We start from the raw sequence: 26511 nt of genomic DNA on the forward strand, positions 1-26511 counted from the left end.
ATTACTACAGAAAAGATGTTCTAAATATTGTTTAAATACAGTAGATTCTTTGAGGACTTGTTTATAGTTTGAACATATTTTCATTTTCATCATTTTGCTTTGTCCTGGAAAGTCTGTAGGTAATTAAGAGGATTTCTGTTGATTAACAGTGGGTGTATTTTGTGGAATCATTTGTTTGTCCTCAGCACCTGGTAGTCTTATAATCTGTACTATTAAATGAGACTGAGCAATAGCAAGTGTTTAAAAATAGCTGAGTAATTCGGATCCTTTATTTTCTTTAGACATTAAAGAAGAGGAGAAATTCTGACAATAATAATTTAGGTAGATTTATATGACCTTAGAATGTTTTTGGTGTTACGTATAGCTAGTAATTTTAAGGAATTTTTGAGCTTGAACCATGTAATATTTTAATATTAATCTAGTGTCCATTATTTGAAATCTAGTGTCCAAAGGTTGAAATTGTTGAGAGTTGACTTCAAGAGAGATAATGTAATGTGTTTTACTGTTTAAGAATACTTAATGATGTCAGGGAACTATATTCAATATCCTGTGAGAAGCCATAATGGAAAAGAATATATATATATATATGCATGCGTGCATAACTGAGTCACTTTGATGTATAGCAGAAATTAACACAACATTGTAAATCAATTATTCTTTAGTAAAGTTAAAAAGAAAAATACTTGAAGTCTACTGAATCTTACCATCTATTATGTGAAGTGTTAACATGGAAGAATGCTAGGGAAGTTAAGCATTATTCAGAGTATAGGTATATATACATATGGAAGATTTATTTTACATTTGAGGTTTTAGAGGAATATGGATTATCACACTGAATGTAAATGAGCACACAAATTTTTTTTACAAAACACTACCATAGGAAAATTACCCCATGTCAAAAATGCTCACTTATCAAATCATAACTGATGCCCCCCATTATATACAAATCATCTCAGTAGTGTACAATTTTTGTTTAATAAAAAGTTCAGTTCCTTTTGAACACTCCCAAAGACATTCTGTGGTATCATCACCCTGATACCAAAACCACACAGAGTATCAAAAAAGAAAATTACAGGCCAGTATCTTTGATGACCATAGACACGAAAATTCTCAACAGAATATTAGGAAGCCAAATCCAACAATGCATAAAACCACAACCAAGTTGGATTCATCCGAGGGTCATAAGGATGGTTCAGCATACACTGATCAATCAGTGGGTACACCACATCAACAAAAGAAAGGATAGAAACCACATGATCATCTCAATAGACACGGAAAAATTTGCCTTTGATAAATCACATCCATTTAGGTAAAAACTCTAATGAAAATTGGTGTAGAGAGAACATATCTCAACATAATAAAAGCCATTTATGACAAATCGACAGCCAGTATTTGAGTGAATGGTGAAAAGCTGAAAATATTGCTAATTATTAGAGAAATGCAAATCAAACTAAAATGAGGTACCACCTCACATTTAATGGCCACCATTAAAATATTTACAAATGACAAATGCCAAAGAGGGAATGTTCTTACACTGTTGGTGGGATTGTAAATTGGTACAGCCACTATGGAAAACAGTATGAGGGTCCTCAAAAAACCAAAAATAGAATTGTCATGTGATCTAGCCATCCCACCCTTGGGCATATACCCAGACAAAACTATTATTCAAAAAGATATACGTACCCCTTTGTTCATAGCAGCACTGTTTATAATTGCCAAGTGTGGAAATAACCTAAATGTCCATTGACAGATGAATTGTAAGAAGATGTGGTATATAAGAATATATATATATATATATATTTATACACACACTGGAAGGTTACTCAACCATCACAAAGAATGAAATAATGCCATATACAACAACATGAATGGACCTATAGATTATCATACTAAGCAAAGTAAGTCAGAAAGAGAAAGAGAAATACCATATGATATCACTTATATGTAAAATTAAAATATAATACAAATCAACGTATCTGTGAAGCAAAACATATTCATAGGTATAGAGAACAGGCTTGTGGTTGCCAGGAAGTGTAGGTAGGGGAGGGAAGGAATGGGAGTTTGAGATTAGCAGAGGCAAACTACAGATATGGGTGAATAAATAAGAAGGTTCTACTGTATAGCACAAGTAACTATATTCAGTATCTTGTGACAAATCATAATGAAAAAGAATATGAAAAATAATATATATATGCATAACTGAGTCACTTTGCTGTACAGAAGAAATTAATACAACATTCTAAATCAACTACAATAAGATTTTGTTTTCAGTGCATATGTTGACATATGACCTATGTTTATCCTAGCTATACCCTTTACATAAGGAATTTGCATATAGTGACAAATCAAAAATGTTTTTGTTTGGTCGGGGGGAACCCTACATTTTTGTCTGCTAATAAAACTAATTGTTTGTAGTAGAATATATAAATTATTTGGTAAATATGTAAACAAAAAAGTATTACTCATATTCCTGCGATAATCATAAATCAACATGCTAGTTCCTTCAGTCTAGAATGACTTATCCATTCATGCATGCATACACACACACACACATAGACATGCCCAGACAAATATAATTTTGTTTTAAAATATATTTATTATTACTTTATTATAAAATTATAAAAGTAAAAATTTAATAATTATAAAAAATATAGAGAAATAGAAAAAGAAAGGATCTATTTTAAATGTCCTCTCAGATATTACTATTTTACTGATACTGTTACTTTCTGATTTTCAGCTCTGTTCTATGCTTTATTAAATTCTATGTTTGTCACCTGGTCATATCAATTTTTATCCCTCTTTGCTGCTGCTGCTGCTGCTAAGTCGCTTCAGTCGTGTCCGACTCTGTGCGACCCCATAGACAGCAGCCCACCAGGCTCCCCTGTCTCTGGGATTCTCCAGGCAAGAACACTGGAGTGGGCTGCCATTTCCTTCTCCAATGCGTGAAAGTGAAAAGTGAAAGTGAAGTCGCTCAATCGTGTCCGACTCCTAGCGACCCCATGGACTGCAGCCCACCAGGCTCCTCCATCCATGGGACTTTTCAGGCAAGAGTACTGGAGTGGGGTACCATTGCCTTCTCCGTTATCCCTCTTTACCCCATATAATTTTTAGCCATTTCAAATTCATAGTTCTCCAGCAGTACTGTGTCATGCTCTGTGTCTTGGCATATCCTTTCTCTACCTGGAGAAGGCTACTACTGAAAACACCTATCATCCCTTTCCCCTTGCCTCCCACTTTTATCTAACCTGGCTAATTCCTAAATTCCACAGTTCTGCTTAAGTTGTTTCACCTCTAGAATAAAGGCCCTTACTGATCTTTTTACCCCTCCCCACTCCCTTAACCTAGTCAGAGCATATGTACCAAGGACATGCAATAGATACCTCTGTCATAAACACTGATATGCTATTGTAATTGTTCAGTTTCTTGAGAGTACAACTATGTTTTGTTCATTTTTTACATTTCCAGTGTCAAGCACAGTATCAAGTGCTTGGCACTTGAAATGTAAAAGATTAACTAACATTGATAGGATGGGAAAGAGAAAGCCTTGAATTGCTCAGAGTACCTGTACATACATACACACGAGTTTTCTATATTCAAAAAGAAGTTATGATAATTAAACAGTCATTCCAAAGACTACATATTTACACAGAATAAAGGAAAATTTGTTGAATCTGATTTATGGGCAGGCCTCAGATTTTATACATTTGACTTTTACATGACTCACACTATGATGATCCCTTCTGAATTAGATTTTGTATACTGAATTTGGACTCTTGTTGATGGACAAAAATGCACATTTCAGGCTATTAAATACTGGCACTGCCAGCCAGCTGAACTCAGTTTCAGTGATGTCAGCATCTTTATCTTCACAGCAGTGTGGGTTTGTACAATTGTTTGGCTATTTTATTGCATTTTACCCTTATTCTATACCAGAATAGACACAGGGAAAATTAGAATGATAGTTAGGGATTAACAATAGTTTACAGAAAGGATAGAAATCATTAGAGATAATACTGAAAGTGACCCTTTAGTCTTGATTAGGAACAAATTAAAGTGTATGTGCAAACTGTTGGATATTTATTATACTATATATTATTGAAGCTCATTTATTTAAAAGAAAGTACAATTATGAATTTTAAAACATTTTAGCTGACCTTGAAATTCATTGTTCACCTTCTGCCCTTTCAATTTATATATATATATATATAACTCAGAAAAGTTATAGATGACCTGAATTTGGTGTATTTTACTTTATGCTAGAAAGTCTATCTTGGGAAGAATGACACCATTAGGACTGATTTGTCTTTCAAGATGCTTACTTGATTGTTTTTAATATTCTGTTTCAAGTTTGTTTTAATATTCTGTTTCAAGAATAATGGATTCTTCCATTGCTAAGTATTTTGACATGTTTGTGATGCAGGTAATGTTCATTTACAGGCTAATGCACAGCATTGTCTAGTATTTGCATGTGTGCATGCTCAGTTACTCAGTCGTGTCCGACTCTTTGAGACCCCCATGGACTGTAGCCTGTCAGGCTCCTCTGTCTGTGGAATTATCCAGGCAAGAATACTGGAGTGGGTTGCCATTTCCTACTCCAGGGATCTAATCCAGATCATCTTATTGTGAGATGATCAGATTTCTTTAAAAAAATTTTTTTTTCCTGATGCATCTGAAAAATTAAACTTTTCATTCCACCAAAAGGGCTTATTGCTTTTATGTTGAATAATGTTGGATTTTACCTAATTGCCCTGACTTCAACATGACCCCATGGCACAAGGGAGAATATAGGTACCCAAGGAGGCCTGGGGTCACCCCAATATAAGGAACACAGACTGGAAAAATCAAGTTGATGAAAACTTTTTTTTGTTTTAATTTCATAGAGTTTTGTTTTTCAAATGTAAGTATACAAAGAATTGTCCAAGGATAAACATTAAAATGCTTTATATGTAGTCTCTGGGCACATGGATTTAAAGCAAATGGGATTTGTGGAGTTTTCTGTACCTTCAAATATTTCTATTGAAAGTGAAGTTGTTCAGTTGTGTCCGACTCTTTGCGACCCCATGAACTATAGCCTACCAGTCTCCTCTGTCCTTTAGCCAAAAAAAAAAGTGATAACTTTTTTTTAAGTTGAACCTTAATTCACTCATTGTAAGTAGTATATGTCACATAAATCTGTACCAAAGTGAAAGATATATGTAGAATACCCTACTAAGAAATATTTTTCTTTCCAGCCTTCTAACAGTGTTTGAGGTAGATATTTACATTTGCCTTTTCCTAAAGTGGAAACTAGGGTGTATCAAGGTTAGTGACCTCAGTTCAGTCACTCAGTCGTGTCCGACTCTTTGCAACCCCATGAATTGCAGCACACCAGGTCTCCCTGTCCATCACCAACTCCCGGAGTTCACCCAGACTCATGTCCATCGAGTCAGTGGTGCCATCCAGCCATCTCATCCTCTGTCGTCCCCTTCTCCTCCTGCCTGCAGTCCCTCCCAACATCAGAGTCTTTTCCAATGAGTCAACTCTTCGCATGTTAGTGACCTAGTTCACCTGAATATTAGGTTTGTTTTTTGCTTTTTATTTTTAATTTTTAAAAATTAATTTATTTTAATTGGAGTCTAATTACTTCACAATATTGTGGTGGTTTTTGCCATACGTTGACATGAATCAGCCATGGGTGTACACATGTCCCCCCATCCTGAACCCCACTACGACTTCCCTCCCCACCCCATCCCTCTGGGTTGTCCCAGAGTACCAGCTTTGAGTGCCCTGCTTCATGCATCAAACTTGCACTGGTCATCTGTTGTATATATGGTAATATATATGTTTCAATGCTGTTCTTTCAAATCATCCCACCCTTACCTTTTCCTGCGTGGTCCAAAAGTCTGTTCTTTACATCTGTGTCTCTTTTGCTGTCTTACATATAGGGTCATTGTTACTGTCTTTCTAAATTCCATATATATGCGTTAATATACTGTATTGGTGTTTTTCTTTCTGACTTAATTCACTCTGTATAATAGTCTCCTGTTTTATGGTGTTGTAAACAGTGCTGCAGTGAACATTGGGGTACATGTGTCTCTTTCAGTTCTGTTTCTTTGGTCTGTGTGCCCAGCAGTGGGATTGCAAGGTCATATGGCAGTTCTATTTCCAGTTTTTTGAGGAATCTCCATACTGTTCTCCATAGTAGCTGTACTAGTTTGCATTTCTGCCAACAGTATAAGAGGGTTCCCTTTTCTCCACACCCTCTCTAGCATTTATTGTTTGTAGACTTTTTGATGGCAGCCATTCTGACTGGTGTGAGATGGTACCTCATCGTGGTTTTGATTTGCATTTCTCTGATAATGAGTGATGCTGAGCATCTTTTCATGTATTTGTTAGCCATAGGTATGTCTTCTTTGGAGAAATGTCCATTTAGTTCTTTGGCCCACTTTTTGATTGGGTCATTTATTTTTCTGGTATTGAGCTGCATGAGCTGCTTGTATATGTTGGAGATTAATTCTTTGTCAGTTGTTTCATTTGATTATTTTCTCCTGTTCTGAAGGCTGCCTTTTCACCTTGCTTATAGTTTCCTTCATTGTGAAAAAGCTTTTAAGTTTAATTAGGTCCCATGTGTTTATTTTTGTTTTTATTTCCATTACTCTGGGAGGTGGGTCATAGAGAATCTTGCTGTGATTTATGTCAGGGAGTGTTCTGCCTATGTTTTCTTCTAAGAGTTTTATAGTTTTTGGTCTTACATTTAGCTCTTTAATCCATTTTGAGTTTATTTTTGTGTCTGGTGTTAGAAAGTGTTCATTTCATTCTTTTAGTTGGTAGTTGACCATTTTCCTAGCACCACTTGTTAAAGAGATTGTCTTTTCTCCATTGTATATTTTTGCCTCCTTTGTCAAAGATAAGGTGTCCGTAAGTGCATGAATTTTATCTCTGGGCTCTCTATTTTGTTCCATTGATCTATATTTCTGTGTTTGTGCCAGTACCATACTGTCTGGATGACTGTTGCTTTGTAGTATAGTCTGAAGTCAGAAAGGTTGATTCCTCCAGTTCCATTCTTCTTTCTCAAGATTGCTTTGGCTATTTGAGGTTTTTTGTGTTTCCATACAAATTGTGAAATTATTTGTTCTAGTTCTCTGAAAATTACTGTTGGTAGCTTGATAGAGATTGTGTTGAATTTATAGATTGCTTTGGGTAGTATACTCGTTTTCACTATATTGATTCTTCCAATCCATAAACACGGTATATTTCTCCATCTATTTGTGTCATCTTTGATTTCTTTCATCAGTGTTCTATAGTTTTCTATATGTAGGTCTTTTGTTTCTTTAAGTAAATTTACTCCTAAGTGTTTTATTCTTTTTGTTGCAATGGTGAATGGCTCAATTTCTCTTTCTGTTTTTTTCATTGTTAGTGTATAGGAATGCAAGGGATTTCTGTGTATTAATTTTATATCCTGCAACTTTACTATATTCATTGATTAGCTCTACTGATTTTCTGGTGGTGTCTTTAGGGTTTTCAGTGTAGAGGATCATGTCATCAAATTCATGAAAACTTCTACGGGTGATGGGAGCCTTTATGGAGGTACTGTCCTTACCAGAGAAATTCTTCCTGTGGGCAGTTAAGGTTCACCTGTATCCTCTGGAGAGGTACATATTACTTTCTTTATATTCCAAGATTACTTTCTTGTTCCTGCAATCTTTGTGCTGAGTAGAGGCCAAAGTACCATAGGAGTTCTTTATATGTTATTTAGGAATCATTGTTGGTGGTTTTGTGACTGCACAGCCATTTGTACCTTCTTTTACCATTGTGGTTTTTTTATGTGGTAGTGTTTTATTGTCTTGCTGTCCTTCCCTGTGTTAATTTCTAGGTTTGCTATTTTGTGTAGACTGTCAGGATATGGAATCTTGGTAGATAGGCATCATTTAAGAAACTCTTTTCTTTGTCATTTTGTGTTGGCCTCATTGGGGGAAAAAAAGACCAATCTCTTGACTATTTAGCTGCTCAGGCCTCTAAGAATTGCAGTGCTTTCTTCATGGGCGGTGACACCCATGAGTTCTGTTTTTCCTAAGAATGATGTTCAGTAGCTGTGAGCTTTTCTATATTCTCTGGCCCAGTCCTCTGGAAACCAAGTCTATATTTTGAAATAGTTATTTGGGCCTAGGATGTTGTAGATCATCAAGAAATGGGATTTTGCATTGTACCTTCCCCAGCTGGGTTATCTGTCACTTGCCTTTGAACATTCTCAGGTGTACCATTCAAATTCTCAAGACCTTTCTTGTAAATCTAGTATGTGTGGCTTGGTATGAATTAAATTGGAATTCTGTATGCAGTAAAATTGGCATAAAAAAGAGTAAATTTATTTTTATATGTGATCCTTTAGCAAAAAGTTCATGTTTTAGCCTGATTTGGTCTAATTTTTGTGGATGTTGGAAATCATAAACAGAAGGAGTAGAGGGATAACTACTCTTCTCATGTTTCATATACACAAATATACATTTCAGTATTTTAAACTAGTTTATACAAAGCTTTTGCATATGAACATGAGAAATTTTATATTGGAAAGAAAGCACATGATTAGTTTTACTAAAATATAGTTGCTATTGTTTACTCCAGTTTCTGTCCTTTGCATGAGCTGTGTTTAGGGAGCCTGTTTCTTTACTGGTAATAAAACACAAGGGAAATTTCTGGTATAAATTAGTATATTTCCTCTAGACTTTTACATTGTCAGGTCATTAATTTTTTTTAAGCATTTTAGTTGCAGAATAGTGTAGTCCTTTGGGGAGAATTGGTAAAATGAGGATAAAATGGGTACAGGATTCCAACAGCTTGAAAATAACACAGTATTTGACCAATATCTCTTTTGTATTCCCCACTCTGGTTCTATTCCAGGAGTCTTGGAAATGTGCCTATGGACTATTTACAGTGAGATTATAAAACTGAATCATGATTTTGGTGAATAGAAGCCAGAGCATGTGGCTCCAGCACCCCAGCTGGCAGTAAGCTCTCCCTAGGTTTATGAATGTAGTTAGATGGCCCCCAACTATTTACAAGACAGCAGAGGTGAGATCTTTGATTGACAAGTCAGAAATGCATTAGATCATTCTCTCTGCCAGTCTCTGGTTCATGCTGTTAAAAATGTCAGCCTCCAAGTTTGAATGGCAGCCTGAGGGCCTTAGAAGCTTTTTGTTTTCTGAGATGGAAACACAAATTGGATGTGTGCCTGAGCGCTTCATCCTGGGCTGTAATTTCATCTTTTAGCTAAGAACCACAAGGTACATGAGCAAAGCACCCTGTAAACAATAATACTGTGGAAAAAAAAATAAACAAGGTCGTGTTTCTGGTACGTTGATCCGATGGTGTCCTGACCTCTATCACGTTGAACATCTCCACTCTGATTGCTGTTCCCTTTGGCATTACAATGAGAGAAAGAGAGACTGACATAGGAGGAAAAGATTTAAAGTTGCAGTGTCGTTGCACATTCCTTGTATTGGCTATGAAATATTGAACTGTCAGAATGTGACACTTGGTTTTTTAAGCAACCTTTCTTGTTTGAGGTGTTTGCAGTTCATTCCTTTATCCCCCATTTGTCTGTTTTCATTGATAGGGTTGGAAGTAGTTGCCTTAAATGCATGAAAAGGGACAATGTTAAAGAGAAGTGGTGCTGATGGAGCCAACAAATAAACTTAACACTAGAACATAAATGCAGGCTGTGAGGTGTGGACAAAGGAGACTAGAGTTGAGTTAGTTAACTAATTTGGAGGTTTATGGAATGTACTAAGTTCTAAGGAGGAATCAGCTTAGGTCCTGGTTCTGTTTTTGTGGAGGCAGGAAGTTTGGAAGGTAGTAGTGTAAAGATAAGAAATGGAGTGACATAGCTTGTTAGGCTGATAGCCCACTGTATGGCAGTACTGCTGGTCAAATGAAAATTAACCCAGCTATGTTATTTATTGCTCTGTTTATCCGAAGTTTTTGTTCATTAATGGAAGCCTTAAACTTTTGGGAAGAAGAAAATACTTTTCTTTTTTTTTAAGTGCAGAATTCATGAATGGATAATATGGAAGAGCCATTACATTTGTATTAGAATAAGTTAGTGGCACATGAAAAGAAAATTTTCGTTGAAAAAGCCAAACCATAGATTTCTTGGAAAATATTTTCTATTAATAGAAAGTTTCCTATTGCTATTTAAGTTGCAGTATATCTTAAAATAACATTTTACAGAAACAAGTTTTTTTTTCATTCTACAAAAGCAGCTCTTTTGACAGATACATGATGTGATTTTATCTTAATTTGTTTTGGGGACATAGACCTTACAGGTAAGGTTTTAAGTGAGAATGACCTTTTGAAATTCTTGTGGAATATGAAAAAGTAGGAGTTTGTGTGGAAAGTACTTGAATTAATTCATTGATGCTTTTAAAGCACAGCCATTTAGCTTAGTCCTCTCCCTATGCAGATGTGAAAGGCAGGAGCTATTCTCTATCATGAATACATAGTGAAATGCTCTGGAAAAATGGTGGCAATCATTCCTGACATTTCTTAATTCCCTGCTTTGAGGTCATGCTTAAAAGAGAGGAGATAATATTTGTAAAATAATGTCCTGCTCCCTTGTACCCAAAATTATGTCTTCACAAGGTACAGGGCAGAGAGAGCAAGACAAAAGGGAGGGATATTGAGAATTACTTACTGTTGTTTTAAGTATTGTTCTGTATTTTTAAAGCATAAATATTGATGTAGATTTTCATTTAAGCTATGAGAACCCAATATCTTGACTCAATGGAGGATTTTTTAAAAAATCAGTCTTCTAGAAATTGATTTCTCATTGGCTGATTTCCTGAGGATAAGTAAAAACAAACCATTCTTTCCAGTCTTGAAAGAGCAAGAGAAGTGCAAGTGCTTAGCTAAGAAATAAGACTAGAAATATGTACATTATGGCACCTCCTAAATCTTAGCAGAGAGAAAGTACAACAAATTTCTTCTTCCTTCCATGTATTATTATGCAGCAGTCACTATCAAAATGCCTCACAGCCCATGGGCTTTTGTATAGCCATTCCTCCTTAATGATTATCTTTATTACTTAAAGTCCAGGTTTCCCTTATAAGCAAAAATCAGTATATTCATAGAACCATGGAATTTCACTGTTGAAAGTGAGGTCAGGAAACCATCCAGTCACATACAGGACTCCTTTATGAAGTTTTTTTGGCAAAGGGTCATCTAATCTCTGCTTGATCACTGCCATTATTGGCAAGCTGAATTTCTTGAGTCATCTTGCTTTCTTCTTCACTGTTGGTTCTGTTAGAAAATTTTCTCTCAAGGAGTCAAACTTCTTGTTCACCTGCTGATTCTAATTCTACCTTTTGTATAATATAAAGTAATTGTTTTATTTTTCATGTATTTCTGTGTTTTCTTTTTCATGTATTTCTGTGTTTTCTTTTTCATGTATTTCTGTGTTTTTTTCTTCATGTATTTCTGTGTTTTCTTTTTCATGTATTTCTGTGTTTGAGGATAGCTATCATGTTGCTTATGTTTGCTGTTCTCAGAGTGAATATTCCCAGTTCTGATAGCATTTCTTTGGAAAATGCTAATAATCATTCCTGCCATTTTCATAACCCTGTATTTTGATGGGGAGGGTGTTAATCATTCTGATTGTCCCTCCTTGTGAATGCATTCCACCTTGACAGTGTCCTCGTAACAGTGTGGCATGCATAACTAGAGACAGCACTGCAAAAATAAGTAATAGTGTAGTATACAGTTTGAACATAATTTGGATTATGTAATTTAATTACTGCAGCCTAAAATTGAATATACTTCTTTGGTGTAGATAATGGAAAAATCTCTAGGAACTTAGCCTGAGTGTGTTTCCTCACCTTTTCTTTGAAGTCAGAAAAGCATATGTAAGCACTTTGACAAATGACATAATGTAGTGGCATATCTGAGTGATACAGGTATTTTAAACCTAGCTCCAGTTCCTGAAGATGGTGAACATCTGCTTAGAGGTATTGTAGAGCTCCACAATGCACTAATTGAATTACTTTTTTCTGGAGTTGCCGACTGCACTAATTGAATTAGAATCCGTGTGTGTGTGTGTGTGTGTGTGTGTGTGTGTGTGTAGCCAAGATAATTCCAACCTTAACGGAAGAGACTGTGAGATATGACTGATGGTGTGTACTGTGCTGCTATCTAATGGCAATACATGGAACTACTACATGGTCTCCAGGGAAGACAGAATGCAGTCATCTGATCTAGCGTGACCTTAGTCTAACCCCATCCAGTTTAGTTCAGAAGGTCCCAGGATGTATTTTTGTAGTTCTTAATCTAAGAAGAAAGGATGTGATTAATTAACCTATTAAGAATTAAGATATATTTGTTAGGCATAAAGTTTGTTTGTTTGTTTGTTTTACAAAATATTATCTCAAATATTCAATTGAATTAAAAGCTAATATAATTGGTGAAACAAATCCAAACGTCCGGAGTCAGTGGGTCATGTTCTTTCTCAGTTTGCCTTTCATGTGACATAAATGTAAAAAAGAATTACCTTTTAAAAATGTCTTAGCATAACAGAGGAGCTTCCCCGGTGGTACAGTGCACAGTAGTAAAGAATCCACCTGCCAATACTAGAGACACAAGAGATGCAGGTTTGATCCCTGGGTCAAGAAGATCCCTGGAGAAGAAAATGGCAATCTGCTCTAGTATTCTTGCCTGGAAAATTCCACAGACAGAGGAGCCTGGTGGGCTGTAGCCCATGGGGTCACAAAGAGTTGGACACAACTGAACAACTGAGCACACACAAAGCATTATAGAAAGTAATGAATAGGGCTTGTGTTCTTAAATAAAACTTCTTTACAGTTGTCAGAATACTGAGGTCAGTCAATTTAAGGGTGTTATCAAATTTTACTATATATAATTATGCTTACATAAAATTTTAAAATTATTATAGGAAATATTTTAATTGTAGTTTCAGAGTAAGTTCTCCAAATTTGTGCTGCTCTAGTTAGTTGTTTAAATTTTAACTTTATTATAAATTTGGGCAAGTTTGAAATTCTCAGAAGTGAAATAGGCAATTCTCTTCCTTTTTAAAAACAAAGAACTCATTAATCACAATTTAATTTTTGTAAAACATCATGAAAATATAATTCTTCACAACTATATAAAGTAAATACACGGGGGAGACCTCTGCAAGAATGAACTGTATTTTGATTCAGTGTAACTTGAGGCATCAGTCAGTTCAGTCGCTCAGTTGTGTCCAACTCTTTGCGACCCCATGGACTGCAGCACGCCAGGCTTCCCTGTCCATCACCAACTCCTGGAGCTTGCTCAGATTCATGTCCATTGAGTTGGTGATGCCATCCAACCATCTCATCTTCTGTCGTTCCCTTCTCCTCCTGCCTTCAATCTTTCTCAGCATCAGAATCTTTTTCAGTGAGACAGTTCTTCGCATCACGTGGCCAAAGTATTGGAGTTTCAGTGTCCAGTGAATATTCAGGACTGATTTCTGTTAGGCATTCTAACTTATACAATTTTGCCTCACACAGAAATACATGTTTGATCGCTTGATTTGTAGAGTGTGTATGTGTACCTGTAATGCCACTTCAACAGTGGAAGAGTGCTATTGGATACGTTTCCTATATAAAAGTTTCAATCTCTTATATATGGTCTTCATTATTAAAACAAAAAGTAAGTTTTACTGTTCCAATATTTTGTAGGCTAGTTTGGTTTTATTGTAAGATTGAGCTAAGATTGAAGTAGCTCTAAGATTGAGCTACTTAGGTTTCTGAGCTATACAAATAGCATTAATTAAAATGACTAAAATACATGATAGACACTCTATATCTGCTTTTAAGGGCATTTTACTGAGTTAGAAAACATATTTTGACATCATGTAGATCTAAATCTTTACAAATAACATTGCCACTCACAACTAGCTTTAATTCAGTTTAATTCATGTATTGAATACCTTCTGTGTGCTGGGTACTGTGCAAATTACTGGGCATAAATTAAGATTCAGACCCTGTCCTCAAGGAGCTTATAGTTATTTACTAGACATTCATTGAGAGCTTATGTACCAGGCACTATGCGTATAATTTGTGGGGACTACTGCTGCTTCCCAGGTGGCACTGGTGGTAAAGAACCCACCTCCCAATGCAGGAGACGTACGAGACTGGATTTGATCTCTGAGTCAGGAAGATCCCGTAGAGGAGTGCGTGGCATCCCACTCCAGAATTCTTGCCTAGAGAATCCCATGGACAGAGGAACTTGACTATAGTCCATAGGATTGCAAAGAGTCAGACACAATCGAAGCGACTTAATGGCATGCACTGCTATGAATAATCATTTGTTTCATGTATTTTTCTCATTCATTGAGCTAGATAAGGTCTGGCTTAGTAGCAGCTCTAAGGAAGCAGTATACCTATTTTCATATCAGATATAGCTCATGTCAGCAAAAATAGACATCTTAAATGATTTTCTCTTCTGCCTTTACTCACCTTCCAAGGGAGCAGTGATGTTTTTGATAGCTTTACATGTAGCTTTAAAAAGAGATGGGTAACATTTATAACAGTGCCTCCTGCTGGTAGATCATAGATGTTCAATCCTGTTGTCTCTAGAATTTGTAGTGCTCACTTGTGGTTTGGTTACTTCAGGGCTTCTTCTAAGGCCCTTAAGTGGGAAAGAGTCTGTTGCATACAAGGTATAAAGTGCTTCTTTAAACAGTCTATTTCTAGAACTTAAATTGTCCTGGGACCAGGTCTTGATATAAAAATTCATAGAAGCCTGTTTTTCACAGAGTGTGGTAACTCCTTGCCTAGTGCTGTAGTGTTAAAATTCACATTGGCCAGGTTGTTCTGTAAATTAAACACTGACAGCTACCCTCAGGGGAACAGCCAATGTATTTATGATGATGTGCTGATTACACAAAATACACTGCAAGCAGAAAACAGCTGCAGAGAACAAACCTCTTAAAAAGAATACAATTACAAATAGCACCCTCAGTATTTCTAGTGGTGAGTGTAGAATACAGCATGCTAATGCAGGTTTCTTACTTAGTCTGCCTGAAAACAAAAAATCTGAAGGAGGTAAGTTAAATTATGGTTGGTTGCACATGTGGTGCCAAGATTAGCAGTGAAAAAATTCTGTTTCTGAAGAGCACAGCTATGTGTGTACAAATATAAAGTGAGGAGTAGTTTTACCCACCATCCCCCCATTTTTGTTAGTATGCTTTATTAGTGCTTTTCTTATATGTATTATGGTAGAGCGTGGCCTTGAGGTGATAAGGGTTCTGGACATTTGAAGTCTTCTATACAATGAATTGAGCAGGAGAGTATCAGAATTGTTTTTAAAAAATTCAATAGGAATTTCATGTTAGAGCTTGAATATCAACATTTTGTTTGAAGATGGAGCACTATATTTTCATTGTTATTAACGGTTTTGAAGATGTTTGCCCTTGGAATTGATAAAAGGAGTCATGAGTCTGAATCTATGGTAAGATCTCAGATTTCTTAGATTCTCTTTTTCAAGAATTTGGTGTTTTAATACATTGTAGTAACTGTGCGATTACATATTTTTAGGAGAATCAGTTCTCAAGTATGTCCCCTTTCATCCCTGCATGTTCCCAGTGATGTGCAGACAGGTAAGATTTTTTTAGGAAAAAAATTTGATTTTCCCTGTTTGAGACTCTGTTACAGTTTAGGGTCTGTATCTATAAAATATTTCAATCACTGAGCATGCTAGCTTCTGTTTAAATCAGTAGAAAATATGTTGATCTTCCAAGACATAAATTTACTCAAGCCAGTGGTGAGGTATATAGCAGGAGGATATAGTGATTGGAAACAGTTCACTTCACCCGCCTGAAACTAAGAATCAACTCTTCAGTATATGGATCACTGGTATATAATAATCGACTATTATTGGTCTGTCTGTTGGTCTCTTTTTAAATCAGTTTGGAACCTCCTGGAGTTATTTTCTTGCTCTGCTGACATCAATCCCATGCGGCAGAGGAGTTGTGTATAACCGCTTTGGTTTAATCAATAGAATAATTGATAAACCAGATAAGATTTAAACTGATTATAGCCCCAACAGAATTCCCCAGAGGCCTTGGACTCTCTTAATTTTGACATGTGTGTTGTGTACCCTGAGGATGAAGTGCAGTTTGAATTATCTGTTTTTATTTGCTTAATGACGGGGAGGGTGTTAAAGTCAAATGTTTAATTAACCCAGCAATGGGCTGCGTTGTCACTTACACACAGCTGATTGAGATATCTCATGGAGAATACTGAATAGGAATGATAATGTGGCACTGGGATGGAAGATTGCTTTTTCAATCCATTTGCTGGGTCACTGCTTTGAATGTCTTATTGGATGAAAGGCATTCAGCCTGGAGAAAAAATTCAGCATTTAAGTACATTTTGTTCTCTTCTCCTACTCTAACCCCCCCTGCCCAGAAGTTAACTAAAACAGATATGTTCTAGGTTTAATAAGCCATTCGTGTACTAGTAGGAGACCAGGGTAGTCAGTAGCCTCAAGCTACATAATTTCCCATGGAAACGGAAAAATCCTAGTAGCCTCCAAGGTATTCTAAACGTGAACTCTTTTGTCCCTTACATCCCTTGTCCCTTGCCATTATTGTGGAGTTGTCTTTGGTCACTTGTCTCTTGCCTCTTTCTTCAGTGTTTGCCTCATGTGCAGCTTCCTCTAGGGCCACAGGCAGACCTTTTGCTCCTAAAGAAGCTTATTCTCCAGTACATTTTTTGCCGTTCATGCAGTTGGGTTCTATTTGGTTATATTTCTGATCAAATATTATAGCGAGGTTGTTGAACTATTTAAAGAGATGAAAATGTGAAGCATATAGATTCTTGTTCCCTTTGCTACTGCTATTATAAAACAGTTGGTTCCATGTATGTTTTATCTGTTAAGAAGCAGTTTGCTTTCTGTATGGACTAAAATCTAGGCCAAGAAGGATTCTGATAGTCCACACATCAAAAATGCAGTTCAGGCAATTGGAGTTTTAATGACTTGCTGCCCACAAAAAATTCCTGACTAGCTTTGTAATCAATGTAAAATTCTTTGGAGGCATATTGAGCAAAACTTAAAAAAAATTTTATCATGACTTTCCTTCTTTGTAGTTCTTATGTATCCTCTTTCTATCCCCTGAAGATCTAAGCCAGGAATTTACTAATTTTTTTCTTTGCTTTAGTCATTTGTATTCCAGAGAGCACAATAGGGAGAAGGATACAAGATTGATTTTTGTGTGTGTATGTGTCCTCTTGAAAGCATAGTCTGGGGCATGACTACTTGGCGGTGGGGGGTGGGATTTACTGAGCAAGAGAAGCATGCAGCTAGTTTTCAGGCGCAGTTTGGACTTTTGCAGGTCAAGACAGACCAAACGAGTAGCTTATCTTAAGGGACACAAGTAATAGACCAAATATAGAACAGCTATTTCAGGAATCATGTAGGTCATTTAATTATCCATTATGATTGAGTAGCTAATGCTCTTTTGGCAATTACATGACCTCTGTTATTCCTGAAACCTTTCCAGGCCCCCATGGGTCGAATGACCCACCAGTCAGTGCTTGCAGACTATACCACTCAAAAGGAAAAGAGATTCTGGGAGCTACCGGGATTTAGAAATAGCTGTGCTTTCTTTACCAATCACTGCCCAGAATATTCTTTGTATTGCAGTCAGTGATCAGCAGCTGGTTTTGAAGTCTGTTGTTCCTTCCTTGTCTGCAGGAGCACGAGTTACATTGGTTTCCACAAAGGGCAATTGTGGCAAGCAAACTTTAATACCAAAGTTGGCTATGATGGTATTCAGTATACAGAATATGATGGTTTACAGAGTAGTACTGGTTCTGTACTACAAGAACAAGTACTGCAGTATTAAAACTAATGTTTAGTATTTGTCAAATCAATTATTCATTACAAAACTCCGAAGTTCTGGTGATTTTTTCATTCCATAGCTCGACAAAATACCATTGACAATACTAATAACAGATTTAAGAGACCATTGATTAAATTAGCCTGGTCTGAATCGGTTAATCATTATTTATTCAATTAAATAATCGTGCTTCTATGTGAAATCTAAAAAAAAAAAAAAGATACAAATGAGCTTATTTGTGAAACAAAAGTAGACTTACTGATATAGAAAGAAACTCATGGTTACCAAAAGGGAAAGGGTGGTGGTGATAAATTGGGAGTTCAGGATCAACAGATATACACTACTATATATAAAATAGATAAATGACAAGGATCTACTGTATGTAGCACAGGGAACTATATCTAATACCTTATAATAAACTATATGGAAAATAATCTGAGAATATATATCTATACATTTATATGTGTGTATTTATATATCTATAGCTGTATCTGAAGAACTTTGCTGTACTGTGAGACTAACAACATTGTAAGTCAACTGCTCTTCAGTTAAAAAAAATCATGCTTAAGTGATTATCTGATTTTTAAAATTTAGATGCTGATCCAAGACAGAATAATTCTGGAACATTTAGATGAATGTTTCTGACTTCTTTTTTTTTTTCCCCATTCTCTAACATTCCGTAGGCTTAAGAGAAAATAATTTTGTTAGAATAACATATAACCATATCCTTTAAGTAGAGAACATTTGCATTGTTATAGGAATAGTTTTCTATTGGAGAAAAAGAAAAATCTTTAAAATTGTGTTAGACATCAAAGAGCATTGTTTAAAACAACAACACTAACAATAACAATTCAACAATATATATGTGTGTTTGTCCCTGGGGTAGTAAAATTTGCTATCTTCCCAAATTTATCATGTACTCACTCCAGGTTAATCAGCTTTTTATTTTGTTGTTTGGTAATATTAACAAATAAAAAACTGAGGACATGAATTGATGTTTATAACCTTTGACCCTTCAGAAATAGAAGCCTTCTCACTTAAATTTTAAATCCTTTAGACCAATACTGCCTTGGTGTCTGGCTAAAGACCTGTACGAAGGTAGTTGTTGTAAATTATATTAGTTTTTTTCTGTTTAAAAACATTTTTCCTCATTATATATTAATATATGTGTGTGTGTATATATATATTCCTGTAATGGAGATGAGCAGAAAATGAAAAGTAGAATTTACAGTTAAAACAAAAGTTAGAGCTTAAACTCAAGTATCCGAATAAGGAGTATAGTTTGTCTACTTGGCATTTTAAAAGGAAAGCAAGGGCTATAAAGCAAAATGTGATGTTTGATTTCTTATTGGTTAGTTTCTGTTCTTTAAGGCATACCCTTCAGGACCTGTGCTGAACCATGTTATTCACCGTTGGAAACCAAAAATCTATATAAGTCAATGAGTGGAGATGATATTTGTAATTTTAAAGACCTGAACATTCATTCGTATAATTAGTGGAAAAGCCCACAACATAACAAACCCACAGAATAATAATTTCTTAATAATAAGGGAAAAAAGAGTGATTAAATAAGGAACAATGCACAATAGAAATATACACCTAAATATAAATCTTAACCTAGCCCATTGTGGTTTCCACAGATTTACTTATTTACTTGGGATGGTTTTATTTTCACTCCAAAATGGATAGACATTTGGGGATATTACAGTTTATCAACTTTAAAGGAGCCCTAAATTTCTTTTACAGTATTGTTGAATTGTAATAAAATGAGAATATACTAAAGCAGGGAAGACATCCAAGGTGATGAAAGTCATTTAGCAGGAAAAAAACTCAGGAACAGGAATGACAGAAATAACTTTGCAGAGAGAGGGATTTTGGCGTACATCGTAAGGGTTCTATAGTTCTCAATCCCATTTTGAGAAATCAGAAAGATCTGCGGAATGCAGATGTCCTTGAGTTACAAAAATAACCAGATGTCCTTATTAGTAGAAGCAAATGTTTGCCTCTTAATTCACACAAAAGTATATGCATAGGGTCTCTGGATGAAATGTTGTGTAAATATGTCAGCAAAGAAAATTGTGGCATGAAAGTATCTGTCCTAAACATATAAGCATAAAGGTTCTATCTTGAAAGGAAAAAAAATTCTTTCAGATTCATGTAGATTTAAAAGTAAGAGAAGTAAATTAAACTGTTTATACTTTTGTTCACCATGATAGGTGGGGTTGTTTTTTATTATTATTATTATTATTATTATTATTATTATATGCCTTTCTATGCCAAATACCCCTGCTGAATTTTTATTCATTTTACTGTACTTGTTTAGCTACTTTGTACCTTTTCATTGTGTTTTAAACAGTAAAAACATATGCATGAAACTCATTTTTTTCTGAACAAATGATAGTCATCTTGGTTGCAGTAGTATATAAATGCACCCTTAGCAAGCCTATTGGGATTTTAAAAATATTAAGCCGCATTGTTAGAAATAGATGTGGTTTGATGACTGCATGTTAAGCAGAATAAAGTATAAAAAAATCACTTGAAAAGGCAAGGTATGAAGTTTTTCTGTTTGTTTTTAAATCAGGCCTTTAGAGTCAAAAAATCCTTTAGAGTTTAAATGGACTATTGCTTCTGATGTGGAGCATATTAACATAATTACAGACTCTTTTATATAGTACTCATAGTTATTGCTAAGTTAACGTTCAAACCTTTGATTAAGAAGTCACAAAGCTGAATGTGTTCAGACAGCTGTGTAATATCTCTCCTGTTCACAAAACAGGACTGTTCTGTTTTTTTTTTTTCCTGTTTCTCATTTATTGATAGAAACCTCTCCTCCTATACTAGCTATTCTTTTAATGGTGAAATATTAAAATGCTGTATTATGATACATTCTGTAACTTGAAAGTTAACAAAAGCAGCTCTGCTCCTTCATCTCCTTGCCTTGTCACTCCCTGGTGCAGTTCTCTCTTCCATCTTTCTTATCAGAGTATCTCAGTGCTTAGTTGAGCTTGTTTATCTTAAAAGAGCAGGAGGCAGGCTTTTAGGGAGTAAAAGCTGCATGTTCCAGTATAACAGGCACCAATGCTGTTTGACTTGAAAAACATTTGATCTCTTACATTAACAGCCCATGTCACTGTAATAGGACTACAGCCGGGCTGTTGTTCAGTTTTCTATTATTTTAGCTTTGAAATAACTGTTAGAACTGCTCCAAAATCTCCGTGTTTAAAATTATATATTGGCTGTCCCTCCAGGACTCGTAAGTAAACAAGGTGATGTGTGTGGCCAGAGGCAACATATTTTGTTAGCTTTGTTTTAAATTAGAACTTTCCCTATCTTAAAGGTGGTTTTTGTCTGGTCCCTGATAGTGTGGCATGACTTTGCTTTTGTAAATTTGTGTATCTTTAAACAGATCTTTTTTGGTTTTTAATGTGTGTGCTCAGTAACTATTAATTATGAACTTTAATATTTTTCTCAAATAATGAAGCATTTAGTTTTCTCATGAAGCTTAACTTGAAATAATCCTGCACACTTTCCCTAAGTACAGCAGTTTGTGCAGCAGTTGTTGAAAATGGGCAAGCAAGAATTTAAGGGGTATGTTTATTAGACTTAAATATTATATAGTTTTATTTTAAAATATTCAGTTCTTGGTAATTTCTGTGCCAGAGATTGTTTGATGGTTGGAATCAGGTAGCAGTATTTAAAGAACGGAAAATAAAATTTGTAAAATCAGGTGGTTATTCTCTTCCTTTTTAAGAGTACCTTACATTGTAACAGCGATAGAATGGCAGCTTATTGTAGTAGTGGTGGAATGGCCGCAGACAGTTTACTCCTTCCTTTTCTCCTTCCTCTGTCTATCTGTTTTCAAGAACCTAATTTGTTTCCCTGTTCTAATTCATTTCTCATATGATACAGCATTGCCAGGCTACCCGGCCCTTTCTTTGCATTTTACCTAAAATACATATATCAGCCAGCACAAGCATAATTGGTTGAAAGGCAGCCATCTATCTGAGGAGTTCTTCTAAATACTGAATGTGTCATGTGCTTTGACATGACATATCTGTAACATCTGAATACAGAAAGCACTTTTTGCGTTAGCTGTAGGTGTTGAAGCAGTAGTGTGTTTTAAGAATGTGAGCTGTGCAAATTCTAGCTTGTGAGGTAATGACAAGTGTTTGCCTGCATAGACAATATATTTTTCCCCTTGAGGTACCCGCACACCTAGTCTCCCTCAAGCTCATCATCTCTGTCAGGTTAATCAATAGGCACCGTATGGCAGAGGGTCAGTAATCAGTGTCATCGTGCCTTTAAATCGTGTTGAAAATTTGCTTAAAGCCTGGGCCAATTAACATCGAGATGATGAATGGATGGGAAGATGGGAAGAGCCTGACGCTCAGGGGCTTTGTGAGGAGGAGATGCTCAGCTGTTGAGCAGCAGACACCAGCGAATAAAATCAGCCATTCATGTGAGCTCAGTCCACCCACTCTTAATGATAATGTCAATCTAGCAAAATATATACACATTGGAGTTGTCACGAGTTCATAAATCAAAGGAGTTTGTCAAAGGCATTCAGATTAACGAGGCAGCAGCAATAACAAGTCAAATTTGCATAGAGAATTGCTCGAATCTCAGTAAATTATGATCCTGTTTTTCATTTGATTATTTGCTAATGTCTCAAGAGGGAGAATGATTATATTAGCATGCAAAATCTACTCCAGAAGTAGAAATCTGAGGTATAGAAGACCAGCACACTATGACAATTAATCAGTTTCTGCATAGTAGCATAAATGCACAAGGCCCAGAAATGAACTTCTTTTTTATTATTATTTCTCCTTGCCACTGATCCAAATGGTTCAGCTTGACAGAGACTTTATATTGCTTTAACAGTGTTTTGAATTGTGCCTGCAGGCAAGACATAGTTATGCAGCTATAACCAACCTATCCATCTGCCAACCAGATTGGAATTCTCCTATCCAAGGCTTCCATTAACCCCCACTGACAGCTCCAAACAGGATTAAGAATTTGGAAGCATAAAAAAATAGTTGTTCTTTGCAAATATACACAATCCCTTTGCATTTTGAGAAAGGCTGCATCTGTGTTTTATAATTAGTGTTGGACAGTGTAGCAGAGGGGAAAACCTACTTGGTGTCTTTTGGACTTTTGTCACAGGGAGTAAGGTGGTACTAATGGAAGTTCTGTGTTTGGTTGCCCCCGAGAGTGCTTTCCATTCCATCCAGTTCCTAATACTGTGCTTGGATTGGTGTATTACTAGAAAATATCACTTCTGGGAAACTTTAACTGGTGGATCTTGTTGAAGTTGAGCAATATAGGGAGGCTTTGAGGTGGCTGTGGTTTAATAGAATATGTCAAATGATAAACATGCTGGAGAAGCAATGTGCGTGAGAACATGCCAGAGAATATTATCTTATGAGGACACTTGAGGCCCTCCCTAAAACTGATCCTAGAATAGTATTCTTCAACTTCTGAACTTGACCTAAGTTTTCTCCATTGTATCCTAGAAGAATTAATTAAAATTTGTTTAAACACACAGTATACACACTACTCCCCCCACCCCCAGACACACCTTTTTTGTCACCTTTCATTGAATAGTTTGAAAGATTTTTATCCATGTAACTAACTCACCTTTTAAACTTGCAGAATAATAATTGTTCCTATTTTTGAAAATTGCAGGTCGTATATATTTTTGGAGGTTATAATTAGCTCCAAATCATATAATAAGGTAATGAGAAAAATATGAATCCAATTACTGATTTACAGATCAAGCCCATGCATAATATGATGTTTGCAACTAGCTATAGAAATTGGCCTCAAGATTTTTCTCTTTACATGGGTTGTCATTTTATATAATGATAAACAACTGATTCAAAATCAGAGTTTTAATTCACCACAATTTGCCTGCTTTGCTAAAATGATACAATTTTTCCTGGCTACAGAGACCATTTAATTCTCCCAGTGAAGAGTTGTGGCATAGGTGGAAAACATTACTTCTAGTTTTAGAGCTGGTTATTTTATTTATAGCAGATGTCTTTTCAAACAGGCTTAGGCTGTTGCACCATCCAACCTTGAGCAAGATGCTTACTCAAAGATTATTATGAGTCATTATGAGTGGCTTGACTTTTCATCACTGTGTAAATTAGTTTAGTTTTTTATTTGATTATATAATCAACTCTTAATTATCCATGTCATCAGGAGTTGTGTGTTCGAATAGATAACTGAAAACAGTAAATAAGCCACTTACTAGGTAGTGGAGAACATTGCTCCATCCATAAACCTCTGAAAAGCTAGGAATACTTTACCAACCAAAGAAGTTTTCCTTCTTAATGAAGGGTTGGCAAACTTTATTTGTAAAGGACCAGATAATAAACATTTGAGGTTTTGTAGTCCATAGGATCTCTGTCCTGACCACCCACCTCTGCCATTGCAGTGTAAAAGCAGCCACAGATAAATGGTAATAAATGAGGATGGCTTAGTTTCAATAACAGAGAAGGCAGTGGCACCCCATCCCAGAACTCTTGCCTGGAAAATCCCATGGATGGAGGAGCCTGGTAAGCTGCAGTCCATGGGGTCGCTAAGAGTCAGACACGACTGAACGACTTCACTTTGACTTTTCACTTTCATGCATTGGAGAAGGAAACAGCAACCCACTCCAGTGTTCTTGCCTGGAGAATCCCAGGGACGGGGACCCTGGTGGGCTGCCGTCTGTGGGGTCGCACAGAGTCAGACACGACTAAAGCGACTTAGCAGCAGCAGCAGCAGCAGCAGCAGCAGCAGCAGCAGCAGCAAGTTTCAATAAAACTTTATTTAGAGCAGGGGCTTACAGTTTCCTCCTGTAAATTATACTGGCATTAAATTGATAGAATGATAAGACTGTAGTTGGCTTTCACTTTGAAGTTTCTCTGCTGTGGAAACCATTTTTAAAGCTATCTGGATGGTGTGGGTATAGGGTTTCAGTTATTTATTAAGACCTTATTATCTGTATATTATGTAATGTGTTGGGAGGTAGAGGGAACCACAAAGACTGTCCAGTAAGCTTTCAGTCTTATTGGGTACTTGAGAGTAGATACAAACATTCATCTATTTAAGTGCCAAACTGTGTGGACCAAATAAAAATGTTAAGAAATTTCCAGTAAGATAAGATGGAATAGTTGTATACTTTCTTAGAGGAGAAGAAGTTGAAACTCATTTTAAGAATGGGTAGGACTTGAATTGATTAAGTAATTGTGTTTATAATTCTAGACTAGTGTTAATAAAGATCCTTCTAGCTTGGAAATTTCAAGACCAAATCATGTTTATGAGACTATGAAGAGACTTGCTTAACTAGGGCAGAAAAAAAAAAGTATGTTGAGGGAAATAACTTGATATAATGTAGCAGAAAATTCTGGAAGATCTTGAAAACCAGGCCTAGAACTTTATATTTGATTTCATGGAAACAAAGAGCCACTATACATTTTTGAAGAAAAAATTAGTGGTGATTAAGAAAGATTAATCTGGCAATAGTACTCAATCTAATAAACATTTAAAAACTCATATTATGCTCTCAAGCTTTGTGGGAAAGATTGAAGGCAAAGGAGAAGAGGGTGGCAGAGGATGAGATGGTTAGACTAGCATCACTGACTCAACAGACATGAATCTGAGCAAATTCCGGGAGATAATGAAGGACAGGGGAGCCTGACATGCTTCACAGTCCACGGAGTCACTAAGAGTCAGATATGACTTAGCAGCTGAACAACAACTACTGGAAAGTGAAGGGGGAAAAGCAACTGGCCCTGCCCCGAAGAAACCTACACTGCAAGGCTGGGGTGGAAGCTTGTTCATATGGAGATAAAACAGAGAAATAAAACAGTGTTTCCAAATAGAAGTAAAGTGCTAATTTGAGTGCTTTTCTTATTTTGAAGAATGCTAAATAACATGTAAATGGTGCAGGAGACTTTAATGGAAATTGGCCTAATTGTGGATGCTATCTGTACTAAGAAGTTTGGATTTATCCTGTAGATGACAGAGAGTCATAAAAGGTTTTTAGCAGAGGAGTAGTCTTTTTAGAACAATGATTCCGACAGTAGTATATGAAATGGAGCAGATACAGATTTAGGCAAGGAGGCCAGAAGACGATCTCAACAGTAGTAACACTGATAAGAGGTATTGGTGGTCTAGATTAGAGTAAAATGCAAAACTAAGGTTAGATCTATTAAAATACATGACTCAAAGGAAAAATTGAAGACCTAAAATTGGCTTCAATCTATTTAAAGAAAAAAAAAGAAAAGGTGGGGATGGGAGGGATGAGTAAAATTGACTCTGAGGATTTAAGTCTGGGATAGAAAGTTGAGAAGGAAAGAGCTAGCCTAAATGGGTGAGGATGGTAAAGAGTGCTTTAAATTTGGATATGTTGATTTTGAGACAGTTTTTTTTTAATGTGATTCCTTTTTTCTTTTTTATTCACCTCCGGGTTACTTCTGGAAACATTTTATCCAAAATACATAACATCCCTGAGATCTAACACATGAGCTTTAGTAGTATTTCATTTGACTTTTACCTACCAAGTCTGTTTTACCTACCCTTTCTGTTACTAAGTCTGCATGTCTGCAGCTGTTATAACTCTAATGCTTCCAGTTTGAAGTTAAATTCAAAGTTGTCAGTGAGGCTTTTATTCT

At 35.9% G+C, this 26511-nt stretch overlaps 1 protein-coding gene across 12 annotated transcripts in view; it reads left to right on the top strand.

Annotated features, from left to right (window-relative positions):
- BTRC (beta-transducin repeat containing E3 ubiquitin protein ligase) overlaps positions 1–26511 on the top strand; it is a 175546-nt gene that overhangs the window by 60288 nt on the left and 88747 nt on the right. Inside the window, exon 3 of one of the 12 annotated variants that reach the window (XM_019952890.2) lies at positions 15543–15604. The exons of 10 other annotated variants lie outside the window; for them this stretch is intronic. In XM_019952890.2, the coding sequence (XP_019808449.1) occupies positions 15581–15604 (24 nt within the window). In that variant the 5' untranslated portion in view covers positions 15543–15580. Of the gene's footprint in view, positions 1–15542; positions 15605–26511 lie in introns of those variants that run through there. One more of the 12 variants, XM_070780697.1, reaches the window with a different exon arrangement.

Source organism: Bos indicus, chromosome 26 (genome assembly GCF_029378745.1).
Source record: "Bos indicus isolate NIAB-ARS_2022 breed Sahiwal x Tharparkar chromosome 26, NIAB-ARS_B.indTharparkar_mat_pri_1.0, whole genome shotgun sequence".
NCBI lineage: Eukaryota > Metazoa > Chordata > Mammalia > Artiodactyla > Bovidae > Bos > Bos indicus.